At 45.5% G+C, this 26,450-nt stretch overlaps 1 protein-coding gene across 2 annotated transcripts in view; it reads right to left on the bottom strand.

Annotated features, from left to right (window-relative positions):
* GPR139 (G protein-coupled receptor 139) overlaps window positions 1-26,245 on the bottom strand; it is a 44,288-nt gene extending 18,043 nt beyond the window's left edge. Inside the window, exons 1-2 of one of the 2 annotated variants that reach the window (XM_030925427.1) lie at window positions 25,821-26,106; window positions 23,255-23,353 (exon numbers count right to left, since the gene is read on the bottom strand). Coding sequence is in view for 1 of the 2 variants with exons in the window: in XM_010388558.1 (XP_010386860.1) it covers window positions 25,821-25,947 (127 nt within the window). In the remaining variant the exon portion in view is untranslated. Of the gene's footprint in view, window positions 1-23,254; window positions 23,354-25,820 lie in introns of both variants that reach the window. The other variant, XM_010388558.1, reaches the window with a different exon arrangement.
* Window positions 26,246-26,450: the final 205 nt, after the last annotated feature.

Genomic DNA, 26,450 nt, shown 5'->3' with positions numbered 1-26,450 from the left:
GTGTCAGGGGCTCCTAGCATCATCTCAGAAAGACAGGTGGTGGAGTACAGATTCCGGAGCCAGGTTGCTGGGATTCAAACTTGCCCCTGCAGCCTTCAAGCTGTGTGACCTTGGGCAATTTACTTAACCTCTCTGGGCCTTCAGTTTGTTCATCTATGAAAAGTATGCTGACACAGCACCTATCACAGGCTTTTATGAGGATTACACAAGTTAATACGGGGAAAGTGCCTGGTACTAGGTACGCTATACACTTTTTATCATCATCACTATTAAACAGGGTAAAAGTTTGGAAGGGCAGGAAGTGTGCTTGCTTTGTTGATTATTATTAATATATTGCCAAGTTCTTACACAGTTCCTATACCAGGAATACAGGTATTAAGCTCTCTCTTAATACAGGTATTAAGTATCCTACTGTATACCAGGTATACAGTAGGCTCTTAATAAACACCTGTTGAATGAATAAATGAAAGAATAATTATGAATATAGATTAACCTAACATTGCAGACAAGCAAAAGGCTGGTTAACAGTTTTGAATGTACTTAGGGTTTACTGCAGAAAATGAATCAGGTGATGTAATCCAGGGTAATTGGAAATTAATTGGAAATTAATTTGGTGTTCAGTGTGTGGGAGAGATCTTTTGGGGACCATTAGCTCCCTGAGAAGAGAGTTTGTGCCAGAGTTTTCTACATGAATCCAATTCAGTTCAACATAAATTTAGTGATGCCCAACAGTGTGCCAGAGCCTGAGTCAGGCTCCCAGAGTACAAGATCCGTTCCTTAGGCTCAAGGTGCTGAGAGCTTACTAAATAGTTCATCCCAAGGCAGCATGAGGTGTCATTTCAAACTCCCTGCTTCCTTCAATGGCACCGCGTTAGGTCTTGCAAACTCAAATGATGACAGGGCCTGGGCAGGAAATATAAATGTGTGGAGTGGGCATGCCATGTGGGCATCTCCGGTGAGCAGGATATTGCATGCCCCATTGCAGGAAGGTGGTCACCGTTTAGCTCCACTTGGTAGTTTCCCATGAGGGAATGACAGCCAACTGTGGTCAGGTCTTCCAATGTTTCCAGAGAGGCTTGCAAGCAACACACTTACACACCCCATCGCAATACACAGTGTGGTCCATGGGTTGCTGGTTTGAGACCTCTGCTTTATCAGCCAACATCCAAAATCTTTGCACAACCCACAAGATACCTCCCGCACCATCAGCTCCCTTCTGCAGCCCCTGCAAATGCACCTTGCCACTTCATTTTAGCAGCCATTGCCTGAACGTGCAACACACTTTCTTACCTCCATAGCATTGCATGGGCTATTTCTTCTGCCTGAAATACCTTCTCCACCCACAACCCTTTGCCTAGAAGACTATTTTTAAAACCTTCTCTGATCTCAATGCATTGAGTTAAGCACCTCACTGGCCAGAGTATTTAACACATTTTTATGATGATATCCTTCAAGATCTTTATCACCCATTCACTGGGAGCCTCTGGAAAGCAGGGACAGTATCTCTTTACTCTAAACCTTGAGGACTTATCACAGGGCTGTCAAAGAGTATGCACTCCATCAATGTTTATGGGATGAAAGAATGATGGATGGATGGATGAACGGATGGTTAGACGAATGGATGGACTCCCCCAGGTTCTGTGTGACATCCATCTGTTTGCTGTCATTTTCATGGTATTCCTTTATATGTGTGATGACTGATCTCACTACTTTCCTCTACTTTTTTCTCTCTAAATCCAGTGTCTATGTAGCTTCTTGGGCACTTATTTCTGTTACCTTCTATAATAGCTATTGAATCAAATTCCCCATTAACTGACTTGGGCATAACACTTAACTCAGTTTTCTCATCTGTGCAATGGGGACATCTTTCCAAAGGGCTGTTAAGAAGACTGAATAACTTAATGTGCAAAATCATCTGTACCATGCTTAGCATGGAGTAGATGCTCAGAAATAGAATTAATTTCCCTATTGAATGTGATTGACAGTTTCGCTCTTAGAACACTTTTCCCTCATTGAAACGAGGAAAGGTTAAGAGCTCCGAGAGTGAAACCGACTTCATGGGGTTGAATTTCAGTTTTGCCAATTCCTAGTCTTGTGATTGTGACTACGTTACTTAAACACTCCATGCCTCCATGTTCTTCATTTGTAAAGTGGGGATAGTCGTGCCTACTTCATATGATTCTTGTGGGAATTAAATGTATTAACACAAATAAAGTGCTTAGAAGAGCACCTGGCACATGGTGATGGTCAATAAATGTTATTTTGGTTGTTCACTGACCCAACCCAAGTGAGGAGGATTTTGCATTTTCATCAAGCCCACTCAGGCCAGTTTCCTTCACTTTCCTTCCGTCGCAAACAGTGACTCCCTAATGTGTTCAGGCACCTTGCCACAGGTTGCAGATGTCAGTAAACCTGAAGAAACAGTTTCTGCCCTCCTGGAGGCCAGATAGACTCAGAGAGAAACTCCATGATGGAAGAAGACAGTATGCTATGGGAGCACTTAGGAAGAGGGAAGAAATCTAATATAGAGGATCATGGAAGGCTTCCTGGAGGAAGCAGCATGTGTGCAGTGATGGGAGTGGGAAATAGGAGCCAATCAAGTGACTGGGAAGCAAAGCATGCCAATAGGAGGGAATTAAATGTGCAAAGGCCAAGAAGCAAGAGACAGGATGGCTATTGAGTAGGTAGAAGTTCAGCATAGAATAGAGGTCACAGACTGACAGCTTGTGGGGTGGATTCTTGGCAGCGGTGGGTGGGTGTGGGGGACAGATGCATCTATAAGGTTTCTGAATTAGTTGCTGTATTTATAAACTGGAGTATTTCATGTCCAATCCTGGATTTGAGCTTCTTTTGAAAATCAGAAGGGAAGGCCATGCTAGACTCACATTTCCACGTATGGCTTCCCTCCAGTTCACATTCCCATGAGGCTTCTCTCTTTTATGTCATCTGTTCACCCTCACCCAAGAGAGAGTAGGGAGGGAGGTCTGGCTGGAGACAAGGTAGAGAAGTAACAGTCCTCGATTTCAATGGCTTGGCAGCACTATTTGAGTTGGATCTGTTGGGAGGCAATAGGGAGTCATCAAGGGGCATTAAACATTAAAGGGTTTTACTAATAAGAAACTTATTAGTGGCTCACGCCTGTAATCCCAGCACTTTGGGAGGCTGAGGTGGGCAGATAGCTTGAGTCCAGGAGTTCAAGACCAGCCTGGGCAACATGGGGAGACTCCATCTCTACAAAAATACAAAAAAAATTAGCCAGGTGCTGTGGCACGTGCCTGCTGTCCCAGCTACCTGCGAGTCTGAGGTGGGTGTATTGTTTGAGCCCAAGAGGTCAAGGCTGCAGTGAGTGGAGATTGTGCCACTGCTCTCCAGCCTGGGCAACAGAGCAAGATCCTGTTTCAAAAAAAAAAAAAAGAAAGAAAAAGAAAGAAAGGAAGGAAGGAAAGAAGGAAGGAAGGAAGGAAGAAAAGAAGGAAGGAAGGAAGGAAGGAAGGAAGGAAGGAAGGAAGGAAGGAAGGAACAAAAGAAGGAAGGAAGGAAGAAACTTAGTATGTTTTCCCCAAACCACAGACATCCCTGAAGGTACAAGAGGTGGGGGGTGAAGAACAGAGGGTCCTGTATACCTCAGTGAAACTCTCAAATAAGGATTGGTATTGGAGCTTTTTCATTTATACAATTTCACAAGAGACAGCAGAAATGCTGAGAGGTAACAACCTCCCACACAATGCACACCCTCCTCCGCATCGTGGGTTAGCAGAGGGAAGGTCCCACGGGATCTGGATGTCCAAGAACATTAGAAAATTCTTTGGTGCAAATGGCTTAGCTGCCCGCTCCCCAAGGCCACCTCTCTAATGGACATTCTGTTCCACCATGGGACCCGCGTTCTCTCGGCAGATGCAGTGTTGAAGTGGCAGCATCTGTACCAGAAGATGTGGACAGACAGGGAACAGTCCATGCCCAGAGGACAATGTCTAATTACCCAGGGGCCCTCGGGAAGCAATTTTCTGTGGTTGGAGAAATTGTTTTTTGTACCTCCAGCCCAAGCACACAGCCAAATGACATGTAGGTCAAGGAGGCGTAATTATATGGAAATGGAAATGGTTTTATGTTTGGGAACTTCTGAAAACCCACCTCTGCACCCTGGGAGGAGGCACAGAGAAAGCGGCTTCCAACCTGCTCCAGCTGAGTTCAGCAGGTGAAGGTAGTTTGCTTCCTCATGACTCTGGGGGAGTTTGCTGCTTTTCTGGTTTCAGGACATGTGCCTGCGTGTCACAGAGAAAAAGAAGCAATGCCTTCTCCGCTCAGTGGTAACGAATGTGGGTGCTGGATCCAGAGCTGATACGTACTTGCTGTGTGACGTTGGGCAAGTTACCGACCTTCTCTGTGCCTCTGTTTCCTCACCTCTAAAATGAGACTAGTATTGGGGTACATAACAAACACCACTGGAATCTTGGCCCCTGTGCCAGTCTCCATCCCATTTTACTCGCCCCTCCTGCCCACCATATGTGGGCTGAAAGAAACCAGTGTCTTTCAAGCTTCCTAAACAAACCACACTCACTCCAGCCTCTGGGCCTTTGCCTATGCAGTTCTCTCCTCTTCTAACACTTCCTGCATCTACTCTGTCTGGATGACTCTTGTCCGTCATTCATGAACCAGCTTGTCCAGCCACTAGTGATGATAGGTTGATGCCCCCAGCCTTTGCCTGTAATCTTGTCTATGACAAAACACACTAACTTCCTTTTTCCTCTGGAATACCGTTTCCAAGACAGAACAGAGAAAGTGTCAGTAGAAAAAGCCAGCAGTTCTCTGCCCCACCTTAGAAATAAGAGAACACGGGAATCATAATAGCAGAAGCAGCAATCATGGTGAGGATGGTGCTGCTGCTGCTGATGATACATGATTCTATAACTTTTTCTTCCAGAAGGAAAATAATCTTTATAATAAAAAATAATGGCTTCCATTTAACAATCTCTTATTATAAGCTAGAAATGGGAATAAGTGTTTTTAAAAATTATTAATTTTCAGTTCCAGAGTACATGAGCAGGATGTGCAAGTTTGTTGCACAGATAAATGGTGCGTCATGGTGGTTTGCTGCACCTATCAATCCATCACCTAGGTATTAAGCCCAGTATGCATTAGCTATTTTTCCCAATGCTCTCTCTCCCCTAGGTGTTTTATAAGTAATAGTCATGGCAGCTCCCCTCACTTTGAAGGTAGGTGTTAATGGACTCTATTTAGGAGGGTTAGAATTGGGTTTAGAGATTTCCCCAAGGTTATATAGCTGGTAAGTTGAAGAGGTGAAATTTGAAGCCAGGTCTGTTCAACTCTAATGGGTCACTTGTTAGACTTCTTTAAGAGAAGACATGGGGACCATTGTTTTCACTGACACCCAAATCAGATGCAGGACAGAACTTGTGCCCATCGGCCTGCAGGTCTACCCATGACATGGGCATCATTGTTGGGTGCTCTCTACTCCGAGGTACCCAGACCTTCCTAGCTGCCCCAGGAGGAAGAGGATCTTCCCTGCCTGCCTAGGGTTTCCTTGAATGAATAGGACACTCCTTGGATGGGCAAGGATGGGTTTCTTTCTTGGCAGAGGGAGCCGCAAGTGCAAAATCAAGGAAGTGTGAAAGTATGCTGTGTTTGCAGAACTGTAAAACGACAGGCTTGGCTGGCGTGTGGACCGCAGGGAAGTGAGGGATGAGAATTCAAGAATCCAATGTGATAACCTCAGTGAAATTGCTTTGCAAACTCCCAAGGTTGTTGTGGGGACCTAAGGAGATAACACATGTGAAGCGGTTTTGCAGAGTGGATAAGCATTAGACAAATGTTAATTATCACGAGATATTTCAGAGGTAGCCTGATCGGTATCGAGAGCGAGATAGCAGAAAATTAAAATATCTGCTAATTTCTCTTCAATCCGCATTCTCAAAAGCATTCATAGATGAAGAATTCCAATTTCATTGCTCTCATCTTCTTCTTCTTTTTTTTTTTTTTTTTTTTTTTTTTTTCAGATGAATAGATTGTAATAGATTTCAGAAGCTAATAAAAATTCAGCCAATTTCCTGGTCATCATCAATTACACAACCAGGTTTTGAGACGTGGAGTAATATTTTGTTGCCTGCCTGTAAGATCACATGCAGAAAATTCTTCATCAAATTACCTCTCAGATCCATTTTGTCTTATTTTTTTCTGTGGTCATCCTGACACTGGGGGCTTTGGGAGGGCAGATATGTGTCTGTCTTGTTTAGGGCCACATTCTTAGTCCCTAGCACAGTACCTGACACACAGTAGGAACTTGACAAATATTTGTTTAATGCAGCACCTGAGTCTAGATGTCATCATTTTATACTTGAGTCACTGCAGGGACTTCTTAGCTCTGTGTTACCAAAGTCATTCTGTTTGTGCTGAAAAACTCAGTATGTGTTCCTTATTCTAGCAAAATACTCTCGGTGAAATTAACTAATCCCAAATACTAATGCTACTAGTAAAGAATCCAAACCTACAAGTTAGCCAAAGTCATCAGGTAGGAAACTAAAATAAGAGGTGTAGCAATTGGAGAAGGCACGATTGTTCTTATCAATTTTTTTTCCAGGCAATGTAATCACATGCTTAGAAAACCCAAGAGAATTAACTGAAAAGTTATTAGAGCCAGCAAGAGCATCATCAAGAGGACCAAAGCGCAAACGTATCAGTAATGGCTAGTTAGAAAATAGAATGGGAAAAATATTCCATTTAACAATGTTCTTTTTTTTTTTTAACTTTTATTTTAAGTTCAGGGGTACATCATGTGCGGGTTTGTTACATAGGTAAACTTGTCGTGGAGGTTTTGTTGTACAGAGTTCCTTCCTTCCTTCCTTCCTTCCCTTCTTCCTTCCTTCCTTCCTTCCTTCCTTCCTTCCTCTCCTTCTTTACTTTCCTTCTTTTTTTTTTTTTTGACAGAGTCTTGCTCTGTTGCCCAGGCTGGAGTGCAGTAGTGTGATCTTGGCTCACTGTAGCCTTGACCTCCCAGGTTCCAGTGATTCTTGTGCCTCTGTTTCCCAAGTAGCTGGGACTACAGGTTCACACCACTATGCCTGGCTAATTTTTTTTATTTTTAGTAGAGATGGGATTTTGCCATGTTGGCCAGGCTGGTCTTGAACTCCTGGCCTCAAACGATCCACCCACCTCAATTTCCCAAAGTGCTGGGATTACAGGTGTGAACCACTGTGCCCAGCCCCAGATTATTTTATCATCTAGGTATTAAGCCTAGTACCTATTAGTTATTTTTTCTGATCCCCTACATCTTCCCACCCTCCACCCTCTGGTAGGCCCCAATGTGTGTTGTTCCATTCTATGTGTCAATGTGTTCTCATCATTTAGCTCCCACTTAGAAGTGCGAACATGCAGTATTTGGTTTTCTGTTGCTGTGTTAGTTTGCTAAGGATGATGGTCTCTTCTTTGCAGGCACATGGATAGAGCTGAAGGCCATTATCTTTAGCAAACTAACACAGGAAGATTTACAACATTATTCATGCCCATAACCAAGGCGGGCTACACTTGGAGCAGAGGTGGGGAGAATTGCCTCCTTTCCAGCTCTGGGCTGTGCACTCTGTCTCCTGGGTCCCCAAACAGCTCTACCTGTGTCCAGAGTCTCACAAGACCTCCCACACAACTGTTCTGCCAATTTCTGGCTCTTTCCAATGTACAAAAGAGAGCTAGAACCTAGTCCACCCGATGGGAGAATTAGATGCCACCCTCATTAACAATTTCAACCTCCTCTCAGAAAAAAAAAAAAAAACTACCTCGTTTGTGGAGATGTACCTTTGCGTCCAACATGGACAGCCTTTATCATTCTATCTCCCAGAAGTGGGTGTCTCAACCCCACGTCTCCATTTCCAAAGACAGGGATGACTGTTTCATGAAAATACTAACTTGACTGAGCTTAGAACCAGACAACTTCCTTCCCAAAAACACTATTAAAATTCTCACCTCTTGCTGCTGTTCAGCAGATGGGAGCACTGGCTCTAGCACCTGCTGCTTGGGTCTGAAGCTTGGCTTTGAGCTATTTAGCAATTTGTCATGTGCCTCAGTTTTCTCATCTGTAGAATGGGGTAATAGCATCTACCTCATAGGGTTAGAAGGACTAAATTAGTTAATTCGGGTAATGTGTTTAAAACAGTATCTAACATGTAGTGGGAACTCAATGTTAATTATAATTGTGGTAAATGACTATTAGTTTAGTGTCCACCATTAAGAAGTCAGCAATCTTACTATCCATGTTTCAGCCATGGATACTGTGAAATGAGGGAATGTGGTGGTGGAAAGGTATGAATGCTGTATTTGGCCACCAATCTGAGGCTATGCCATCATGCTGTCAACCCCACACTTTCCCCAGCACTGCTCCCCAACCCAAGACTGGGGTTAATGCACTTCCATTTTTGTTCCATGGTACACTGGGCTTTCTTTTTGCACATCACACATCAGTCTTCACAGTAATGTGATTTACTTCTGCATCTCTCCAACTAGACTTTGCCCTTCCTGAGGGTAGGAACCCAGATTTATTTGCCTTTGTGGCGCCAGTAGCTATCACACAATTTACAGATGAATGAACAATGGAAGGTCCTAGTAGAATTCAGAGGGGTGACTTCATTTTGGAGGTCATTCCTGCCTTCGACAGCTTTGTGTCTATATGGGAATGATGAGCTCTGGGTGTGAGATCCAAGAATGCAGCTTTGGTTTTCAGTCCTGCCTACTAGCAGTAGCTTAGGAGAGTCTCTTAACTCTTCTGAACTTTCAGTTTCATAATGGATGAGCTCTTTGTAAATTTTAATTCACTTTGTACATTGGTCAGCACTTTATTAACATTAATAGTTATAATTGATGACTCTTTTTAAGCATTAGGAATAGAGTCTGGCACATGATAGGTGGTCAATAAACATTCACTACGTGAACTGGATTTGGAATTCTAAGTACTTGACTGAAATTGAGCCCACTTAAGGCTGAGAAAGCAAACCTTAGAAGGAAGGATCTGGAAGAGGAGAACTTTTTTTCAGGGGGATTGTTTTATTACAATATTCTTTTTAAGGAAGAGGGAACTCAATTTCCATTTTGTAGATTAGGTGTGGGGTGTAGAGGAAATTCACCTACCTGTCCTTGCTTAAAAATAATCTCAAGTAATTAAAACATCTGCTTGGGAAGAGGGTAACGGGGATGATGTTGGGAGAATCATCATTCAGGAAGGAAGACACAGTTCCTCAAAACAGCTGCAAAGTCCATGCTGGGAGGACGAACCAAGACAGAGAGGTCTGTAGACACAGGATTTTTCTTGTCCTGTGCCCTGAATACCAATGTCTGCAGTGGGCCCAATGGCAAGCACAGAACGTAAGCAGCGACATGCAGTCTGGTCGCATCTCAGCTCTGCTGCTCACTGGCTGAATTACCTTGGGCAGGCCACTTTACTTCTCAGAGCCAAATGGGCATGATGGCAGTACCAATCTCACTGGCACTGCTGTAACGATTAAATATGGCAACATGGAGCAACATTTTGGTCTAGTGCTTGGCTCAGAGTAAGTACTCAAATGGTAATGGTGGTGATGATGATGATGAAGATAGTTATGATCAAGACATTGTCTTCAGTATTCTTGGAGGCTAGTATGAAGATTACATTTATGGGATTAAGAAGGTAGTCATCTATCCATCTATTCCATCCCTCCCTTCCTCCCTGCCTCCATCCCTCCCTTCCTCCCTGCCTCCATCCATCCCTCCATCCATCTATAAATCCACCCACCCATCCATCCAATACCTACCAGGCCCCCTACCCTGTGCCAAGGCCCACCAGAGGACACTGGAGCCAAGGGTTGACTTAGACTCCATGCCTACTGTCAAGGGTACACAGTCTAATTCCGCATCTTTTCAATGTTCCTATGCAGAGATAAGCCCTTCCCCCAGTCCCCACAGGAATTTAAATGCCCTCATCCCTCACCATCCTCACCCCATTGTAGAACTAGTCTCATTTTATTATGATGATCAATTTTCCCTTCTACCTAACTAAAGCGTGACTTCTTTTAGGACAAAGGCCATTTCATGTGCATCTTTGTCTTTCCCTGCATCATTATCCCCTGTAGTCCCTGGCACAAAGTAGGGCCTCATGAAATGAAACCTGGTCCTTTGTAATGCAGCCTAAAGAGTCCAGGTGAGGATCCACTAGGAAATTCTTGTCAGTTTTTATAAAAGGGACTCTTCTATTGGTTAAATGCCTACTGTATGCCAAGCACTCTATGTATATTATATTACATATTCCCTTCAATAAGATGGGCACTCTTCCTTATTTTACAGGTATATAGAGGTTAAGAGAATGTATACCCAGCAAGAAAGTCCAGACGGAACTCAAATCCAGGTGGTACAGCCCTTCTTTCTTTCAGGAAAGGCATTTAGAATGGCTGGAGAGGAGATAAGACAAATAATGTGATATTGTAAATGGATGTGGAGTGTGTGTGTGTGTGTGTGTGTGTGTGTGTGTGTATCATATACATAGTCAAATCTGAGGAAGGCATGAACATAGTAAACTCAAATTCCTACAGGGGCAAGGCAGGGAGCAGACATGAGAGAAACAGATTAGGTGTAAAAAAATCTTTGTGTTGGGGAGGGAATAGGGAGAGGCAGAGCCATTCTTCTCTGGCCTGAAGGTCTATTTTGAGAAGATCCAAGAAGCAATCACCTCTTTCTTCCCTCTTCCACGAGCTATGTCTGCCGTTTTCAAGATGTCCTTGGAATCTCCACCTTGGTCTTGGGGTCATTATTCCCTTTTCCCTGCCCTGTTATGAGCACTGAATGCAGTCCCAGTGACAATGTCCCTCCGTCACATTGGCCAGAACTCAATCCCTTTTATTTGTCAAATGACAGTGCTGAAGGTGACCTTTTGCTTCTCGTTCGCCTCTGTCGGACAGCAGCCCAGCCCAGGACCTTGTTTTCTCTCTGTTCAGGATTCTTACAGCTGACAGCTGGGTCATTAGCAGGATTCGCCCACTGCCACGACCGGGAGGATTGCTCTCCACTGAGCCGCGGGCGCTTCCCACAGCCCTCGAGAGCCGGGCACAGATGTCCTTGGTGTCTGAGGACATCATTATCCTGCTCATTTCTCTGGGCTGTCTGTATTTTGTGTGGAGACTGAAAGTGATGGTGGCTGGGGTGGGAGGAGGATGAGAGAGGGTGGATGTGAACATGACCTCTGAGCTGCATTCCTATTGGGTGCCAGGCCCTGTGCTGGGCACCCTGGTGATGCTCCTCTCTCTGCCCAGCACCCGTTAAAGCCTTCCTACTGCCACAGCCACCTTCCTCTCTTTGCTAAGCCCCTCTCACCTCTACCCATTTACTCTTTTCATAGCAGCCAGAGAGACTTTTGGAAAACCCAAATTAGATCACATCAACCCTTCAAAGGGCTCCTGTGCCTTCTTGCAGCATGTAAGAAGTCAAGTCTCAATTCCCCACCATCACCCACCTAGACCAGCCTGTGCCTCTCTCTTCCCCGTCATCTCCTGCCCCTTCTCCCACTTTTTCATTGTACTCTAGCCTCACTGGTCTTTTGTGCCGGTTCATTCTCACCTCTGGGTTACCCTGGCTGTTCCCTGTCTGGTATGTCCTTCCCCTTATGCCTCCCCTGGCTGATTCCACCTCATTATACAGGTCTCTGCTCGAACATCACCACTTTGGAACACCCTTTCTTGACCACCCAACCTAATGGAGCTCCCTATCACCTTACTCCGTATGATCTCCATGGCACATGTCAGTATCTGAAATGGTTTTGTGTGTGCATTGACTTCCCTGCCTGCTGCTCATCTCCCTGCTTACTCAGGGACTTCTTTGTATTTTCCTTTGCTTTTCTCCCACTGCCTAGATGAGTGCTTGGTACGTGATGGGCTCATGCATATGAGCTAAGTGAACACAGTTGATCTTATCACCCTCATTCCCAGATGAGGAAACTGAGGCTCGAAGAAAGGGAAATTACCTGCTCACAGTCTTGCAGCTAATAAAGTTGCAGCACTGAACTCAAGCCCAGGTGTGTCCTATCCCTAAACCATTGTTGTCTCCATGATGTCCTCTGCCAGGAAGAAGGGGTGTTCTGGAAGGGTTATGGGTGTGGAGGGAGGACACAAGGCAGAACCGCAGTCTGTGAGGGCCAGGAGTGTGGGTCCCTGATTCCTTTAAGGGATGCCCACCTTGACCCTCCTTATGACACCACCCGTCTTGTGCTCTCTCTCCAACCACTGCCCCTTCCACCACATTCCAGGGAAGACATTGCTTCCTTTCAGGAGGCAGATGATGGATCTTGTCAGCAGCTCTGTGGAGCTGAACTGTGGTGAGGCTGGAACGCTAAAAGTTAAAAGTTGCAGCTAGAACAGAACCATGGCCATTCTACACCTTTGGCTGCAGAGTGTGTGTGTGTGTGTGTGTCTGTGTGTGGTGTATGTGTGCATCTGTGTGTCTATATGTTTGTGTATCTCTGTGTGTGGTGTGTATCTGCACGTATGTCTCTGTGTGTGCATCTCTATGTGTGCATGTTGATGTGTGCTTCTGTGTGTCTATATGTGCGTGTGTCTCTGCATGTGGTGTGTGTCTGCATGTGTGTCTGTGTGGGTCTGCATCTGTGTGTCTGGGTGTGCATGCTTGTGTGTGTGTCTGTGAGTCTGGGTAGAGTCCCACCACTGAAATGATGAGGCTGATCGCTTGCTTTGCACTTAGCTGAAAATAAGAAATGTCTGTGGCTGAAAAGCAATTCCCCTAGCTGTATCCGTGGTTGCCAAACAAGCAGGGAAAGAAAAGAAGTCACTAGTGGACATGTCAGTTCATACTCTGTAGAATGTGTTGTCCTAACTCAGGGTCAATTTACCTGCTTCTGTAAGGTGCTGACCTCCTGTTTCACTCTGCTTGCATCTGACACCATGTATCCCCCTTCTCCTTTTTTGGTCGCTCCAGACACTCTGGCCTTCTTGCTGTCCTGATCTGTGTGTACCAGTCCCCTCCTGCCTCAGGGTCATGGCACGGCCTGCTCCCTTTGCTCCCTCCCTTCCACTCTTCCCTTCCTTGTCCTTCAGATTTTGATCACTCCTTCTTGAGGGGAGCTTTCCTTGAGTTCTCTTGTCTGGGTCAAGTTCTTCAGTGATAAGCTCTCACAGCACCAAGCAGCTCTCTTTCATGACATTTTCTCTGTTGCACTTTTACATTTATTTGGGTTTCTGATCATGCTGGTCTTTCCCGGGTGTGTGTGTGTGTGTGTGTGTGTGTGTGTGTGTTGTGTGTAAATGCTACAAGGGCAAAAAACGGGTCTTTTTTGGCTCACCATGTACCTCACATGGTGCCTGGTATCTAGCAATGCCAGGCCTAGAATGGATGGATGGACATGTGGATGGATGGATGGATGGATGTGTGGATGGATGGATGGATGGATGGATGTGTGGACAGACGGATGGATAGATGCATGGACATATGGATGGATAGATGCGTGGATCGATAGATGAATCGATGGGTGGATAGATGGATGGATGTGTGGGCGGATGTATATATGCATGAATGGATGGCTGGATAAATGAGTCAATGAATGCAGGTGCATTGTCTGATTGTGCTCTCTGGTTTATCTTCGCATCCCTCTTTGCCATGGGGCAAAATGAAAACACACATTTGAGGTTAAAATTCCTAGCTTCCTCTCAATGCAGTCCAGCAGGTCATGATCATCACTTAAGGAAAGCATAAGCCATTCTGCTTCCGCTTTATAGAAAAGCAAAGATCCTGGGTCACCCATACAGTAAAATTCCCTCCCTTTGAATTGTACTAGGATCTAAGGTAGTCACCTCCTCCCCACGCCTGACCCTACCATCTTTACATTTCCCTTGGTAGAGGTGGAGGCAGGAGGGTTATTCATGCTGCTGCAATGGCCAAAGCACACTGGATTTGGAATCCCAGAGATTTGGGGTCAAGGTCCAGCTCTGCTGCTAATTAGCTATGTATGCATCCCTGGGGAATTTCCTTTCCCTCTCAGCCTCAGTTTTTCCATCAAGGGCATTGTAGGCCAGGTGCAGGGTCTTGTGCCTATAATCCCAGAGCTTTGGGAGACTGAGGCAGGAGGATTACTTAAGGCCAGGAGTTCGAGACCAGCCTAGGCAACATAGTGAGACCCCCCCCATCTCTAAATTAAATATACTTTTTTTTTTTTTTTTTTTTTTTTTGAGACGGAGTCTCGCTCTGTCGCCCGGGCTGGAGTGCAGTGGCCGGATCTCAGCTCACTGCAAGCTCCGCCTCCCGGGTTTACGCCATTCTCCTGCCTCAGCCTCCCGAGTAGCTGGGACTACAGGCGCCCGCCACCTCACCCGGCTAGTTTTTTGTATTTTTTAGTAGAGACGGGGTTTCACCATGTTAGCCAGGATGGTCTCGATCTTCTGACCTCGTGATCCGCCCGTCTCGGCCTCCCAAAGCGCTGGGATTACAGGCTTGAGCCACCGCGCCCGGCCTAAATATACTTTTTAAAAAGGACATTGTATTAGAACAGTGTTCCCCAGACTTTAGTGATTGTCCTACTGCAAAGGATTGAATGTGTTCCCCACTGAACTTGTATTTTGAAGTCCTAACCCCCAATGTGATGAGATTAGGAAATGGGGCTTTTGGGGGTTGATTAGGTCCTGAGATGGAGCCTTTATGAATGGAATTAGTGCCTTTATAAAAGGGACTCCAGAGGGCTCTCTTCCTCTCTTTCCCCTGTGAGAGGATACAACAAGTCAGGAATCGGCAACCTGGAAGAGGGCCTTTCCCAGAGCCTGACTGCTGTGGCGCCCTGATCTCAGACTTCGAGCTTTCAGAACTGCGAGATGTAAATTTCTGTGGTATATAAGCACCCTAGTCTATGGTACTTTGTTACAGCAGCCCAAACAGACTAAGACACCCATCAACTTTGTGATTTTTGCTGCATTCTTGTGTCACCAGTACTATCATTTATTTGGCATTTTGTTTGAAAGTGATTTGCCTTTTTTCCCTTAAATTTACATTTTATATAATTCTGCTGCCCAATATAAATGGGAGTCATATATGCAATTAAAATTTTCCTAGTAGCCACATTAATAAAGTAAAAAGAGGCAGAAGGTAATTTTAACAATATATTTTATTTAACTATGTACATCCAAAATGTAATTTATGTAAATTATCGATGAGATATTTCACTTTTTTTCATGCTAAATCTTCAAACTCTGATGTGCATTTCATGCTTCCAGCACGTATCTCTATGGATGATAAATTTTCATTGGAAGTCTCTGACTTCTATTTAGAGGTCATAAAATGTATGATTGAAAGAGTAGATTCACATACTCAAATTGTTCCAAGTATACAGACATTTTCTACTAACTGAATTGAGTATGCGATTTTAGTTGTAAATTAATTGAAATGAAATGAAATAAAAAATTCAGTTCCACAGTTGCACTAGTCAAATGTCAAATGCTCACTAGCTACATGCAGCTAGTGGTTATTCTATTGGATAGCACATGTATATAACCACCCCAGATCAAAAATCAGCCTCCCTTCCCCGTTGTAAACAGGAGGTAGCCTTAAACAGAAATACGATGACAATACAAGAGTCACATTAAACTCCAGCTAGGTGCTTCTGCCTGCCAAGGTCTGAGCCCAAGGCTTGCTCTGTGTCTATTCAAAAGAGAGATTTAAACTGAGTGCAGTGGCATGTGCCTGTAGTCCTATCTACTCAGGAGGCTGAGATGGGAGGATCACTGGAGCCCAGAAGTTCAAGGCTGCAGTGAGCTATGAGTGAGCCACTGCACTCCAGCCTGGGCGACAGAGTGAGCCCCTGTCTGAAAAAAAAGGAAAAGGGGGAGATTTAGCACATATTTAAAAAGGTGTTAAACATACACTAGCACCAAGCTGAAGCTTTCCCTTTGATGGAATCCAAAGGATTAAGACAGCTGAAAAGAGATTCAATGCTACAGACTTGTACCACCTAAAATAATCTTATATACCAAGAAAACAAACCAAAAATATCTAGACAATCGTTCTGAGCTCTCAAATCTCCCAGTCTCTTTTTCCTTTACTCCTATTCTTTTGCTTCCTCCTAAGAGACTGCTAGCAGTGTGATTTCGTGAAAAGTGAACTGAGACTTGGGAAAAGTAAGTTCTGGTTAAGACTCTGCTATTCTGTATTAGTCCATTCTCACACTGCTACAAAGACATACCTGAGACTAGGTAATTTATAAAGGAAAGAGATTTAATGGACTCACAGTTCCACATGGCTGGGGAGGCCTCAGGAAACTTACAATCATGGTGGAAGGCGAAAGGGAAGCAAAGACCTACTTCACAGGGTGGCAGGAAAGAGAGAGCTAGCAAGAGCAGGGAAAACTGCCTTATAAAACCATCGGATCTTATGATAACTCACTTTCTATCATGAGAAAAGCATGGGGGAAACCACCCCTTAATCTAATAATTTTCCGTCAGGTCTCTCCCTAAACACCTGGAGATTACAATTCAAGATGAGATTTGGGTGGGGACACAAACTTCAACCATATCACATTCCTAGCTCTGCAAATTCCTCATTTCATAAAATGGGGATGTTTGGGCTCATAGAAAACATGGCAGCCATTACTGCTCACACCTGTAATCCCACTACTTTGGGAAGCCGAGGTGGGTGGATCACTTGAGACCGGGAGTTCAAGACCAGCCTGGCCAACATGGTAAAACCCTGTCTCTACCAAAAACACAAAAAATTAGCTGGGAATGGTGGCTATAATTCCAGCTACTTGGGAGGCTGAGGCAGGGGAATCACTTGAACCTGGGAGGTGGAGCTTGCAGTGAACTGAAATGGCACCACTGCACTCCACACTCCAGCCTAGGTGACACACTGGGACTCTGTCTCAAAGAACAACAAAAAAAGTTAAATAAGTTAATGCATTTGAAGTGTTTTGAAGAATTCTTAGCACATAGTAATGGCTAGTACCAGACATTGTGCCCCATGCAACCCTGAATTATCTCATTTCAGCCACACCATAAACCCTGTGAGAAAGGAACTGCAGATAGGAATACTCAGGCTCAGAAAAGGTGAAGCCACTTGCCAGAGCCCCATTAATAGGAAACGATGAGGCTGGAATTTGAACACAGGTCTGAGGGCCACGGAGCCTACATCCTGATCCACCATGCTGGCAGGTTGTAAGGACACTTCCTGTCCCCCCCCCCCCCAAAATGGTGGATTTGTGTTTCAAGGTGTTGTTAGCATGCAATTTGTGGTATTTTTGGAGTTCTTTATTCCAGGTTATCCCAAATCCCTGGTTTCATGGGTTGGCATGCTTTTCCACTTTAGCCACATATTTCTCTGTGTCTCCATCCCTGTTTTTCCTCAATCCTCCCTCTAGATTCTTCTTCTTTTTTTCTCCACCCCTGTAACTCCATTGGTGTTTTTTGGTGCTTCTTGCAGCTTTTCCAACCCCTGGGTTTGTGAATTGGCAGTGTGGTGGGCCATATCCAGTCTGCAGATATGTTTGGTTTGGCTCACAAAGTGTTGGCTCACATAGTGTTTTTGAAATTTTTGAATTAGTGGCCAACATGTGAAACCATGGACATTTCATATGAAAATCTAGATTTCTAGATTTTTTGAACAACTTGGCAACACCGAACCACTGGCTGGAAAGTGGAGTGGCAGTGGCACTTTCTAGCTCCCTCAGTCCCTAGCTTTCCTGTTGTGGTCACTCCCATCTCTCTCGACCTGGTCTGAATGCTGGTTATCATTGAGGAGCGTTTGCTGCTGCTTTCTTATATGAAAGCCGAGAAGCAGTACTGAATACTGCCCTGTCATTTCTTCACTGTGTGACCTTGGGGAAGTGTCTCAAAGTTCTCACCTGAAAAACGGGTGTCATGTATACATGCCTCAAAGAATCGTCAAAGAATCATTATAAGTTAAATGAGGCCAGGCGCAGAGGCTCACACCTGTAATCCCAGCACTTTGGGAAGCTGGGGTGGGCGGATCACTCGAGGCCAGGAGTTTGAGATCAGCCTGGCCAAAATGGTGAAACCCCATCTCTACTAAAAATGCAAAAAATAAGCCGGGCATGGTTGCGCACGGCTGTAATTCCGGCTGCTCAGGAGGCTGAGACAGGGGAATCGCTTGAACCTGAGAGATGGAGCTTGCAGTGAGCTGAAATCGTGCCACTGCACTCCACACTCCAGTATGGGCGACACAGTGAGACTGTCTCAAAAAAAAGTTAAATAAGTTAATGCATTTGAAGTGTTTTGAAGAATGCTTAGTACATAGTAAGCACTTTAAGTGTGTTAGCAATTATTAAGAGGAATAGTTTGGGTTTTTTGGTTTGTTTTGTACATCTGTTTCTACAACTGAGAGAAAATAAGAGATGAGGAGAGCCACAAGCTTTCAGAAAAACAGCAGAGAAGCATGATTCTTTGGGTAAGTGAAGCATTTCTTAAAAACTAGACTATTTTGTTCATTTACATTATCTGACTGCTCCGTTTAAATATTTGAATTCAAGACACCTGGCCACTATCATTTCATGGTGCCCTCTGCGGGGCTGGCACTGGCTATCACCATTTGCCAATACGTTTCAGATCCACATGGAGGTTCAGAGGCAGGACCCTTTCTGTTCATGATTCTGACTGCAGTATCCAGGACAACCTTGCTAGTGGTGCTTGTCGGTCTCTGCCAGCTGTAGCTGAAGGCCATTTCATGTTCTGCACTGATATTATTTCTGGGAGTTTCGCTGAATCACAGGCAACTCTTTTAGGGGGACAAATTCCCTAGGCTTATGATGGAATTGATTGCTTAATCCATGGGGTCATTCTCTTCTAGTGTGTCAGGGTATGTTATTTCATTTCCACTTTGAGTGAAATTGTGGATTCACGGAAAAGACCTATGTACAGAGTGATGTGTGGCTACAGGGCATTTACAAGGCTTGAGCACGTGGACATGTTAGACAATAAAACAATGCGAGTGACTATTCGCCAAGCTCCTACAATGTGGAAGGCACTGTGAGAAGCCTTTTCATATTTTATTTCTAATCGCCACAGCAACCAATCCAGGGCACAGAAGGTTAATAGCGTTTACTGAACTCTTACTTTATGTGAGAGTGAACACGTGCCAAGAATAGTGCTAAGCATTTTATAATTTCATTTAATCCCCAAAACAGCCCAATGAGAGAAGTATTGTTATTCCATCTCACAGCCAAAGAAACTGAGACTCAGAGAGGGTGAGAAATGTGCCCAAGGTCACAGATTAGTAGTCAGGGGAGCAGGGTTCAAAGCCAGTCAGTTTGACTTCAGAGACCACTGCTTAACTGCTAAACTCAACTGCCCACTTTCTTGCAGATGGGAAAACCGGGACTCAGAGAGGTGAAGTGTTATACCTGCGATCACACAGCAAACACGGTTAAGATACAGGATTTAAATCCACGACCAGTTCCGAAGCAATGTATTTTACACTCAGCCTCACAAAGCAAAACTAACATGATCGTTACAGAAACTAAGCAGGAGCGAAAACTACAAAAGTGCTGTACTGGACCCCAGACCAAAGCCAGCCCAGGCAGCCTCCAGCATAGCTACATCATTGGTCTATGCTCATGTCCTGTCCATGGGGCCATGTCTCCAACTACGGCAACACAGCAGAACCTGGCTCTCCTGGGCCTTTTAGAGATGCATTAAGAATAACTTGGCCAAGGTCACACAGTGAATTATTGCCAGAGCAAACCTGGAATGATGAAGTGCTCTTTTTCTCACTGCTATAATAGGATTCCTATAGTCAAATGTGCCTAAGGATGAGTCATACAGGTTACAGAGGTCAATTAGGCACGCTATTAGGGACTATTCAGAATTGGAGTGCCGGCTGGGCACAGTGGCTCTTGCCCGTAATCCCAGCACTTTGGGAGGCCAAGGCAGGTGGATCACCTGAGGTCAGGAGTTCGAGACCAGCCTGACCAATGTGGAGAAACCCCGTCTCTACTAAAAATACAAAATTAGCCAGGTGTGGTGGTGCATGCCTGTAATCTCAGCTACTCGGGAGGCTGAGGAAGAAGAATTGCTGAGCTGAGATTGTGCCATTGCACTCCAGCCTGGGCAACTAAAGGAAAACTCCATCTCAAAAAAAAAAAAAAAAAAGGAATTGGAGTGCCTATGTGCTTTTGAAAGGGGGGCAGCCAACCAAGAAACTATGATTCAAATACACAATGGAATACAATACAGCTGTGTAAAAGAATGTGAAAGCTTTATATAGACCATCATGGATGATTAATATATTAAGAGGAAAAAGAGTAAATGTAGGACAATGTGTATAATGTGCTCATTTTGGGGACAGTGAATAAAAGGGAGAGTTGAAGTCCATAATTCATATTTTCTTGGATATGCATGAAGATACCCTGAAAGAATACATAAGAAACTAAAACACTAATAACAGTGGTTACCTCTGTGGTGATGGATTTGAGAAGTGGTGAGCAGGAGAAAGTGATGGAAGAGAGACTTTCCAATGTGTACCTTTTTATATTTTTAGGTTTTGAGTCACATGAATATCATTATCTATTTAATGCAAAAAAAAAAAAAAAAAAAAAAAAGAAGAAAGGAAAAATAAAATAAAGCAAGCAGCTATTCCTTAGCTTCAGAAAATTGCTGCCTTCTGGGCATGTGAATCTAATGTCAATTCTTCTGGTGTTTTTAAGGGAACTTGGAAATCTATTTTATAAAATTTCCAATTTTTGATTTCAAATTGTTCACTGGTAGTATATAAAAATACAATAGGTTTTTACATACTAACCATGTATCCTGCAAACATGCTGAACTCACTTATTAGTTCGTAGGAGTTTTTTCGGTGTGGAGTTTTTGTGATTTTCTAGGAAGGCCATTGTATCATCTGTGAACCAAAACTACTTAATTCCTTTCTTTCTGTATAAATTTTATTTCTTTTTCTTGCCTTATTGCACTGGCTAGGACTTCTTCCAGTATGATGTTTCATAGTAGTGGTGAGAGCAGTCATCCTTGCCTTGTTCTAGGTCTTAGGGAAAAAGCATTCAGTTTTTTTATCTTTAAATGTGTTGTAACATGTAAATTATTTATAGATGCCCTTTATCAAGTTAAATAAGTTGTTTTTCTCTTCCTAGTTTGATGAGTTTTTATCACAAATGGATGTTAAATTTTGTCAAATGCTTTCTCTGCATCTATTGAGATGGATCATATGGCTTTAAATTTTTTTTTAGTTTGTTAGTATGATTAGTTATACTGAGTGATTTTCACATGTTGAGCCAGTGTTGTATTCCTGGGATAAACTCAAGTTGATTCTGATTTGTTATTCCTCTTATATATTGCTGGATTCAAATTGCTAATATTTTGTTGATGATTTTTGTGTCTATGTTCATGAGGAATATTTGGTTGTAGTTTTCTTTTTTTGTAATGTCTTTGTCCGGTTTTGATAAAGCTGGTGTCACAAAGTGAGTTGGGACTTTTTCCTAATTTTTAAATGATGAAAAAATAACTTACAGAGTGCTTACCATATTCCAGGCATTGCACTCAGTGCTTAGCCCGTTTAATCTTCACAGCAACCCTATGAAGTGTAGACTATTCTTATAATCACCCCCAGTTTAAACAGAGAAACTGAGGCACAAACTGGTTAAAGTCATTAGCCCAAGGTCACATAACTTGTAAGCAGCACAGCCAGGACTCAGACCCCAGAGGTCCAGCTCCAGAGTGTGTCCTTTAACCTGTTTATTCCATTTTCTCTCATTAAAAATGTTTACAAGGTAAAGAAAACATATCTGCAGGCCTCAGTCCAGCTGACAGGTAACCAGTTTTCTACTTCTAGTGAACAACAATGGTAACTACCATGCGTCAGGCCTATGTACTATCTGCCAGGCTACAGACTCATCATCTGCCTTCATCTTGCGCCAACCCTCAAAGGCAGATGTTACAGATGTTATCATCCTCACTTGGCAGTGGCGGAAATGCATCCTTCTGCTGGGCAGCATTCAGTTTCAAACCATCATCTCTTTCATCACCTTGTCTTCTTTCTGCACATCCATGGCACTCTTTAGAAGGTAATTTTTAAAAAATCTCTCAAGTCTCAGTTTAATTTCGTGCTGCCCCTTCCTTATCAAGCTGGTTCACCTATCCTCCCTCTCACTCTCTTCCCCCAGGGGCTCAAGTTCATAATTTTCTCCTGCATTGCTGTCTCTTTTGCACTGTCTCATTCCAGTTGGCCCAATGAGTGTCCCAATCCTTCCTTTTCGGCTCCGCTGACTTATTTTGTGTGTCTCGAGAAGTGAGAAACATCTCGCTTACTTAGAAAGGAGGAGGAAAGAGGGAAAGAGGTGGAGTTTTAGGAACAGGTGGGACACCGATTTTCTCCACAGAGCACAGAAATGAGGGACCGAGGTTAGTTCAAACAACTGCCTGGCAGTAGTGAAGGCAAAGCCATAGAATGAAATTGCACTGCTTGCTTTATTGCACTGTTTAATAAGGCAGTATGTTTGCATGCTGACCTGACAGTGCGACCATAGATAAGATGCTCCGTTTCTCTGAGTCTTAGTTTGTTCATTGTAAAATGAGTTCGAAGACAGGCATAGGTCGCAGAGGTGTGGCAGGGATTAAGTGCAATAATATAGGTGACAGAGATCCGGTATGGAGACGTCACTGAGTGAGGAATAAGTGCTTTTCTCAGACAAGGCACTGTGCTAAGTCATTTTTACAGATGACCTTAAATATATACCACCTGTGTGGGTAACAGGTACTGCTGTTACCCCCATTTTGCAGATGGGGAAAATTATAGTGGAGAGAGATGAAGAGTTCTTAAGTGGTAAAGCTGTACCCATATTTTGCATTAGAATTCCTTTGATCCTACACCAACCAGTTAAAAATTAGACTGTCTAGGGCAATCCCCTAGCTCTTCCTCCCAACCTAGAGACTGAAGGTAGTCAGAGACATCCACCACTTTCCTGTGATACTAGCTCTGCTGTTGCTAAACATTCAGGCGCTCCCCATCCATCCCTCAGTTCCCACCCACGTCTCCAACCACTACTGCGAGAATTTGGGAAACCTGGGGTGAGTCCACTGCCAGGAATAGTGATTCATTTAAAATCTCAGTTTTCAACAATATGAGCAAGGCCTGCGGTCTGTTACTCCACACCCAGCAAAGCTGCGTCTCCCAGTCAGTGGTGGAGTAATGAGAGTTTGCTAATTGCTGGTGGCTGGGGAGGGGAGGTGATGGGTGGGGACCACTGTGGTGAGCTCAGCACACAGAGTTACATGCTGACCTGAATGCTTTATTCTGTGTATCTCAGTCCCTCCTCTGGTCACTGGTGGGGCTGTTCAAGCAGACCCCCCTCTTTACAACCTGATCGGCTTCATAATAACTATGACTGCAGCAGTGCAGTGTCAATCAATGAATGTCAGGCACCAAGGCGAGCGTTTCACTTGTGCCATCATCTCCAGCAACATCCTTACTTCTCAACACCACTCCAGGGGATAGCTATTCTCATAATTCCCATTTTACAGTTGTGGAAACTGAGGCACAGAGATATGAAAAGCCTGCAACCTAACCCCAGCAGAACCCGGATTAACACTCACTCTTCATTGCCAGGACATACTTGTCTCCCCTTATGGTTTTAAGAGAATGACTTAAAGAATTCACCTTTGAACCAGCCTTGTGGGCTGTTAACGAAACTGCTAACAGACCAAGACTTTTGGATAAGCCTGGCCTCCCCAACCATTCTTCTCTAGGTTGCTAGGTCCCTGCATCCATCTTCTGCCTCTGGAATCATGCGCTTCCATCTGGGAGCTCCTGGAACTCAGAGACTGAATCCTAGGAGTCTTTGTGTCCTTTTGACACCCACTTAATACTTGGCATACCACAGTGGCCAAAACTATTAGTTGAGGATACGAAGACATCAACAACAGCCAAATCCTAATCCTAGCTTCATGCTTTTAAGTTCTCAAGCTCTGGGCTAAGCCTGCAGCTAGCACAGTGCCTGGCATATGGTAGATGTCAATGCTGTGTGTTAGGAAGGCCCCAGCTGGTATAGGAGTTGGGATGTGAAGGTGTGAGGTACCTTGGCTTTCACCTTGAGGTCTTTGAAGGTCTAAGCTTTTCCTCATTTTCTTCATCCTCTTGTCCCTGCTTTGAACTCTTGAAGGGTCAACCTCTGCTTGTCTTTGTCTCTGTCCCTTAAATGGTTTCATTAGAAAAGCCTGGGATAGTGAGTGAGTGGCTACCTCACTCGGTAGAGGAGGTGCAAGGGTGGGTGGATTGTGGGGTGGGGGGCGTTCTGATGGGAATGCTGAGGGGGAAAGAGGTTCTGACACTTTTCCAGTTCAGCAAGCATCACCAAATAACCAACCTCAAAAACTCATTTCCGAAAGCAGTGCTCTTGGGAGAGAAGCTCTGAAGGGCTGAAGAGGGGAGGTAGAACCTGGACTGAAATCAATCCCAGCTCAAGGTAATTACAGGACATGTGCTACCACCCCAGCAGGGCAAATCAGAGGCTAACCTGCTCTCCTAGGGCAGTCGGGGCGATTAGTTAGGAATAAAAGCCTCATCACTGACTGGGGGAGAGAGGCTCACACATTAGTATCTCATGCCTGCCAAATTTGAGAGGGGGGATTTATTGAAACAATCTCATCAGAGGCCCTGACTGCCAAGTTGAATGTTTTGGAAAGGAAATCTCAGCCAGGCTCTCAGAAATCCAGCTCCCAAGTTCCCAGGATAGCAAGATGCTAAGGTTCGCAGACTAAGAGATGACTGGGGAGATGATGCTAAGATTTTAGGGTGTACACTGGATTATTTTTCTCTCTTTATCTCCACTTCTTTCAGTCCCTCTCTCCTCTCTGCATGCAGGTAATCTTTAGGAATCTATCTGCCACCAAGACTGCCTGTGAGGAGGGTCCACCCAAAGCTGGAGCCCCAGGAAAAAACCTGTCTCTCTCTCTCCCTCTCTCTTGCACACAGCCCAGGCAAGCACTCCCTCCTTCTCGGCAGCTCAGCTCTCTTCAGGAATTCAGCACAAGTCTCAGCCACACTTTGAAAAGGACATTAAGATGTGAGACCAGCCAGACATCCGCAGCAGCGTGAGCTGCCCAGGGTGGGTAAACCTGGAGGCCAAGCCAGGGGGCCAGCCATGTCCTCAAGGAGACTGTGACGCCCTGAGGTGGCAGTCACCGCAGGCTGCCCTGTGTGTCTCTGCACCCTTGCCCTGGCCAGGGCACGGTCCCAGAGCCAACCCCTGATTCTCCTTAGCCAGCTGGGAGACCCTTTTCTTGCTAGGCATCCTTTCTCTATGCCAGTGCCCCCCCCCCCCCCCCCCCCCCCACCAAGCAAGAGAGTGCTCAGTGTCAGGGTCTCCAGCTTCATCTCGTGTCAGGCAGAGGGGCAGAGGTGCCCCAAGTAGGGTGGACGTGCCGGGGCCACGGGAGAAGGGAAGCCTCTGCGAAGCCTTCTGTCCAGAACATACAGTCAAGCCAAACACACACACAGCCTTCTACGCCCCGACCCCATGAAAGCCGCCCCCTCCAGACGCGCGCACAAATGCACCTTCGAATCCACGCTCACACGCCAAGCCCATCGCCCGCCGTCACAGTCATGAAACACACACACTCACACTCACACACACACACACACACACACACACACACACACACACGGTCCCCAGCCAGGGCACAGCAACTTCCTTCCCCCCATGTGGAAATCTCTGCAGTTGACCTTAAAGCTTAAACTTTTTCCGAGGGGGGTGCCAGGGAACGCACGGGGGAGGACGGGGGATTCTGGGCAGTGTTAACCGGCACTTGGGGTTCCTGTCTTCCCTCCCTCTCCCCCACGCCCCTCACCTGGTAAACCGAGGCACAGCAAGAGGCTGTAGTAGACCACGGGCACGAAGCCCAAGCCGCAGGCCGAGCCGGGGGACCACCAAGACAGCGAGCTGTTGGCTGCGAGGTGGGCGTGCGTGTGCTCCATGAGCGCGCCCCTCGCTCCCCTCGCCGCTTCGCGCCCGGCCTGCCAGCCCGACTCTGGTCGCCGGCTCGGTGGTGGAGGCGGCGGAGGCAGCAGCTGGAGCAGCAGCGCCTTTCTCACCGCAGGACTGGCTCCTATCCTTGGCCGTGATCCCCTCTTCTCGCTCCGCACCTGCCTGCCTGGAGTCCCGGCTCAGCCCTCCCGCAGGGCGCGGGGCGCAGGGTGCGGGGCGCGCGGCGCGGGGCCTCGGGAGGGGCTCCCGGAGCCCGTCTGTGCGCCTCCCACCTCGGACCCGCTCCACTCCCGCCTCAAAGCCGGGGGGCTGGGACGCCGCTCCCCGCAGCCAATCAGCGGCTGCCTGGAAGCGGAGTCTGTGTAGGGTGGGAGGGATGCGGGAGAGGAGGGGGTCCCAGCCGCCTCGCTTGGCTCCAGTTTCAGGGGAGAAGATGCAGTTAGATCTGGGAACCCCGAAGGAAGACCGGGGTGGAAAACAGGCTACCCCCATC

The sequence above is a fragment of the Rhinopithecus roxellana genome, chromosome 20 (genome assembly GCF_007565055.1).
Source record: "Rhinopithecus roxellana isolate Shanxi Qingling chromosome 20, ASM756505v1, whole genome shotgun sequence".
Lineage (NCBI taxonomy): Eukaryota > Metazoa > Chordata > Mammalia > Primates > Cercopithecidae > Rhinopithecus > Rhinopithecus roxellana.
This window is presented reverse-complemented; position numbering and strand designations above follow the sequence as displayed.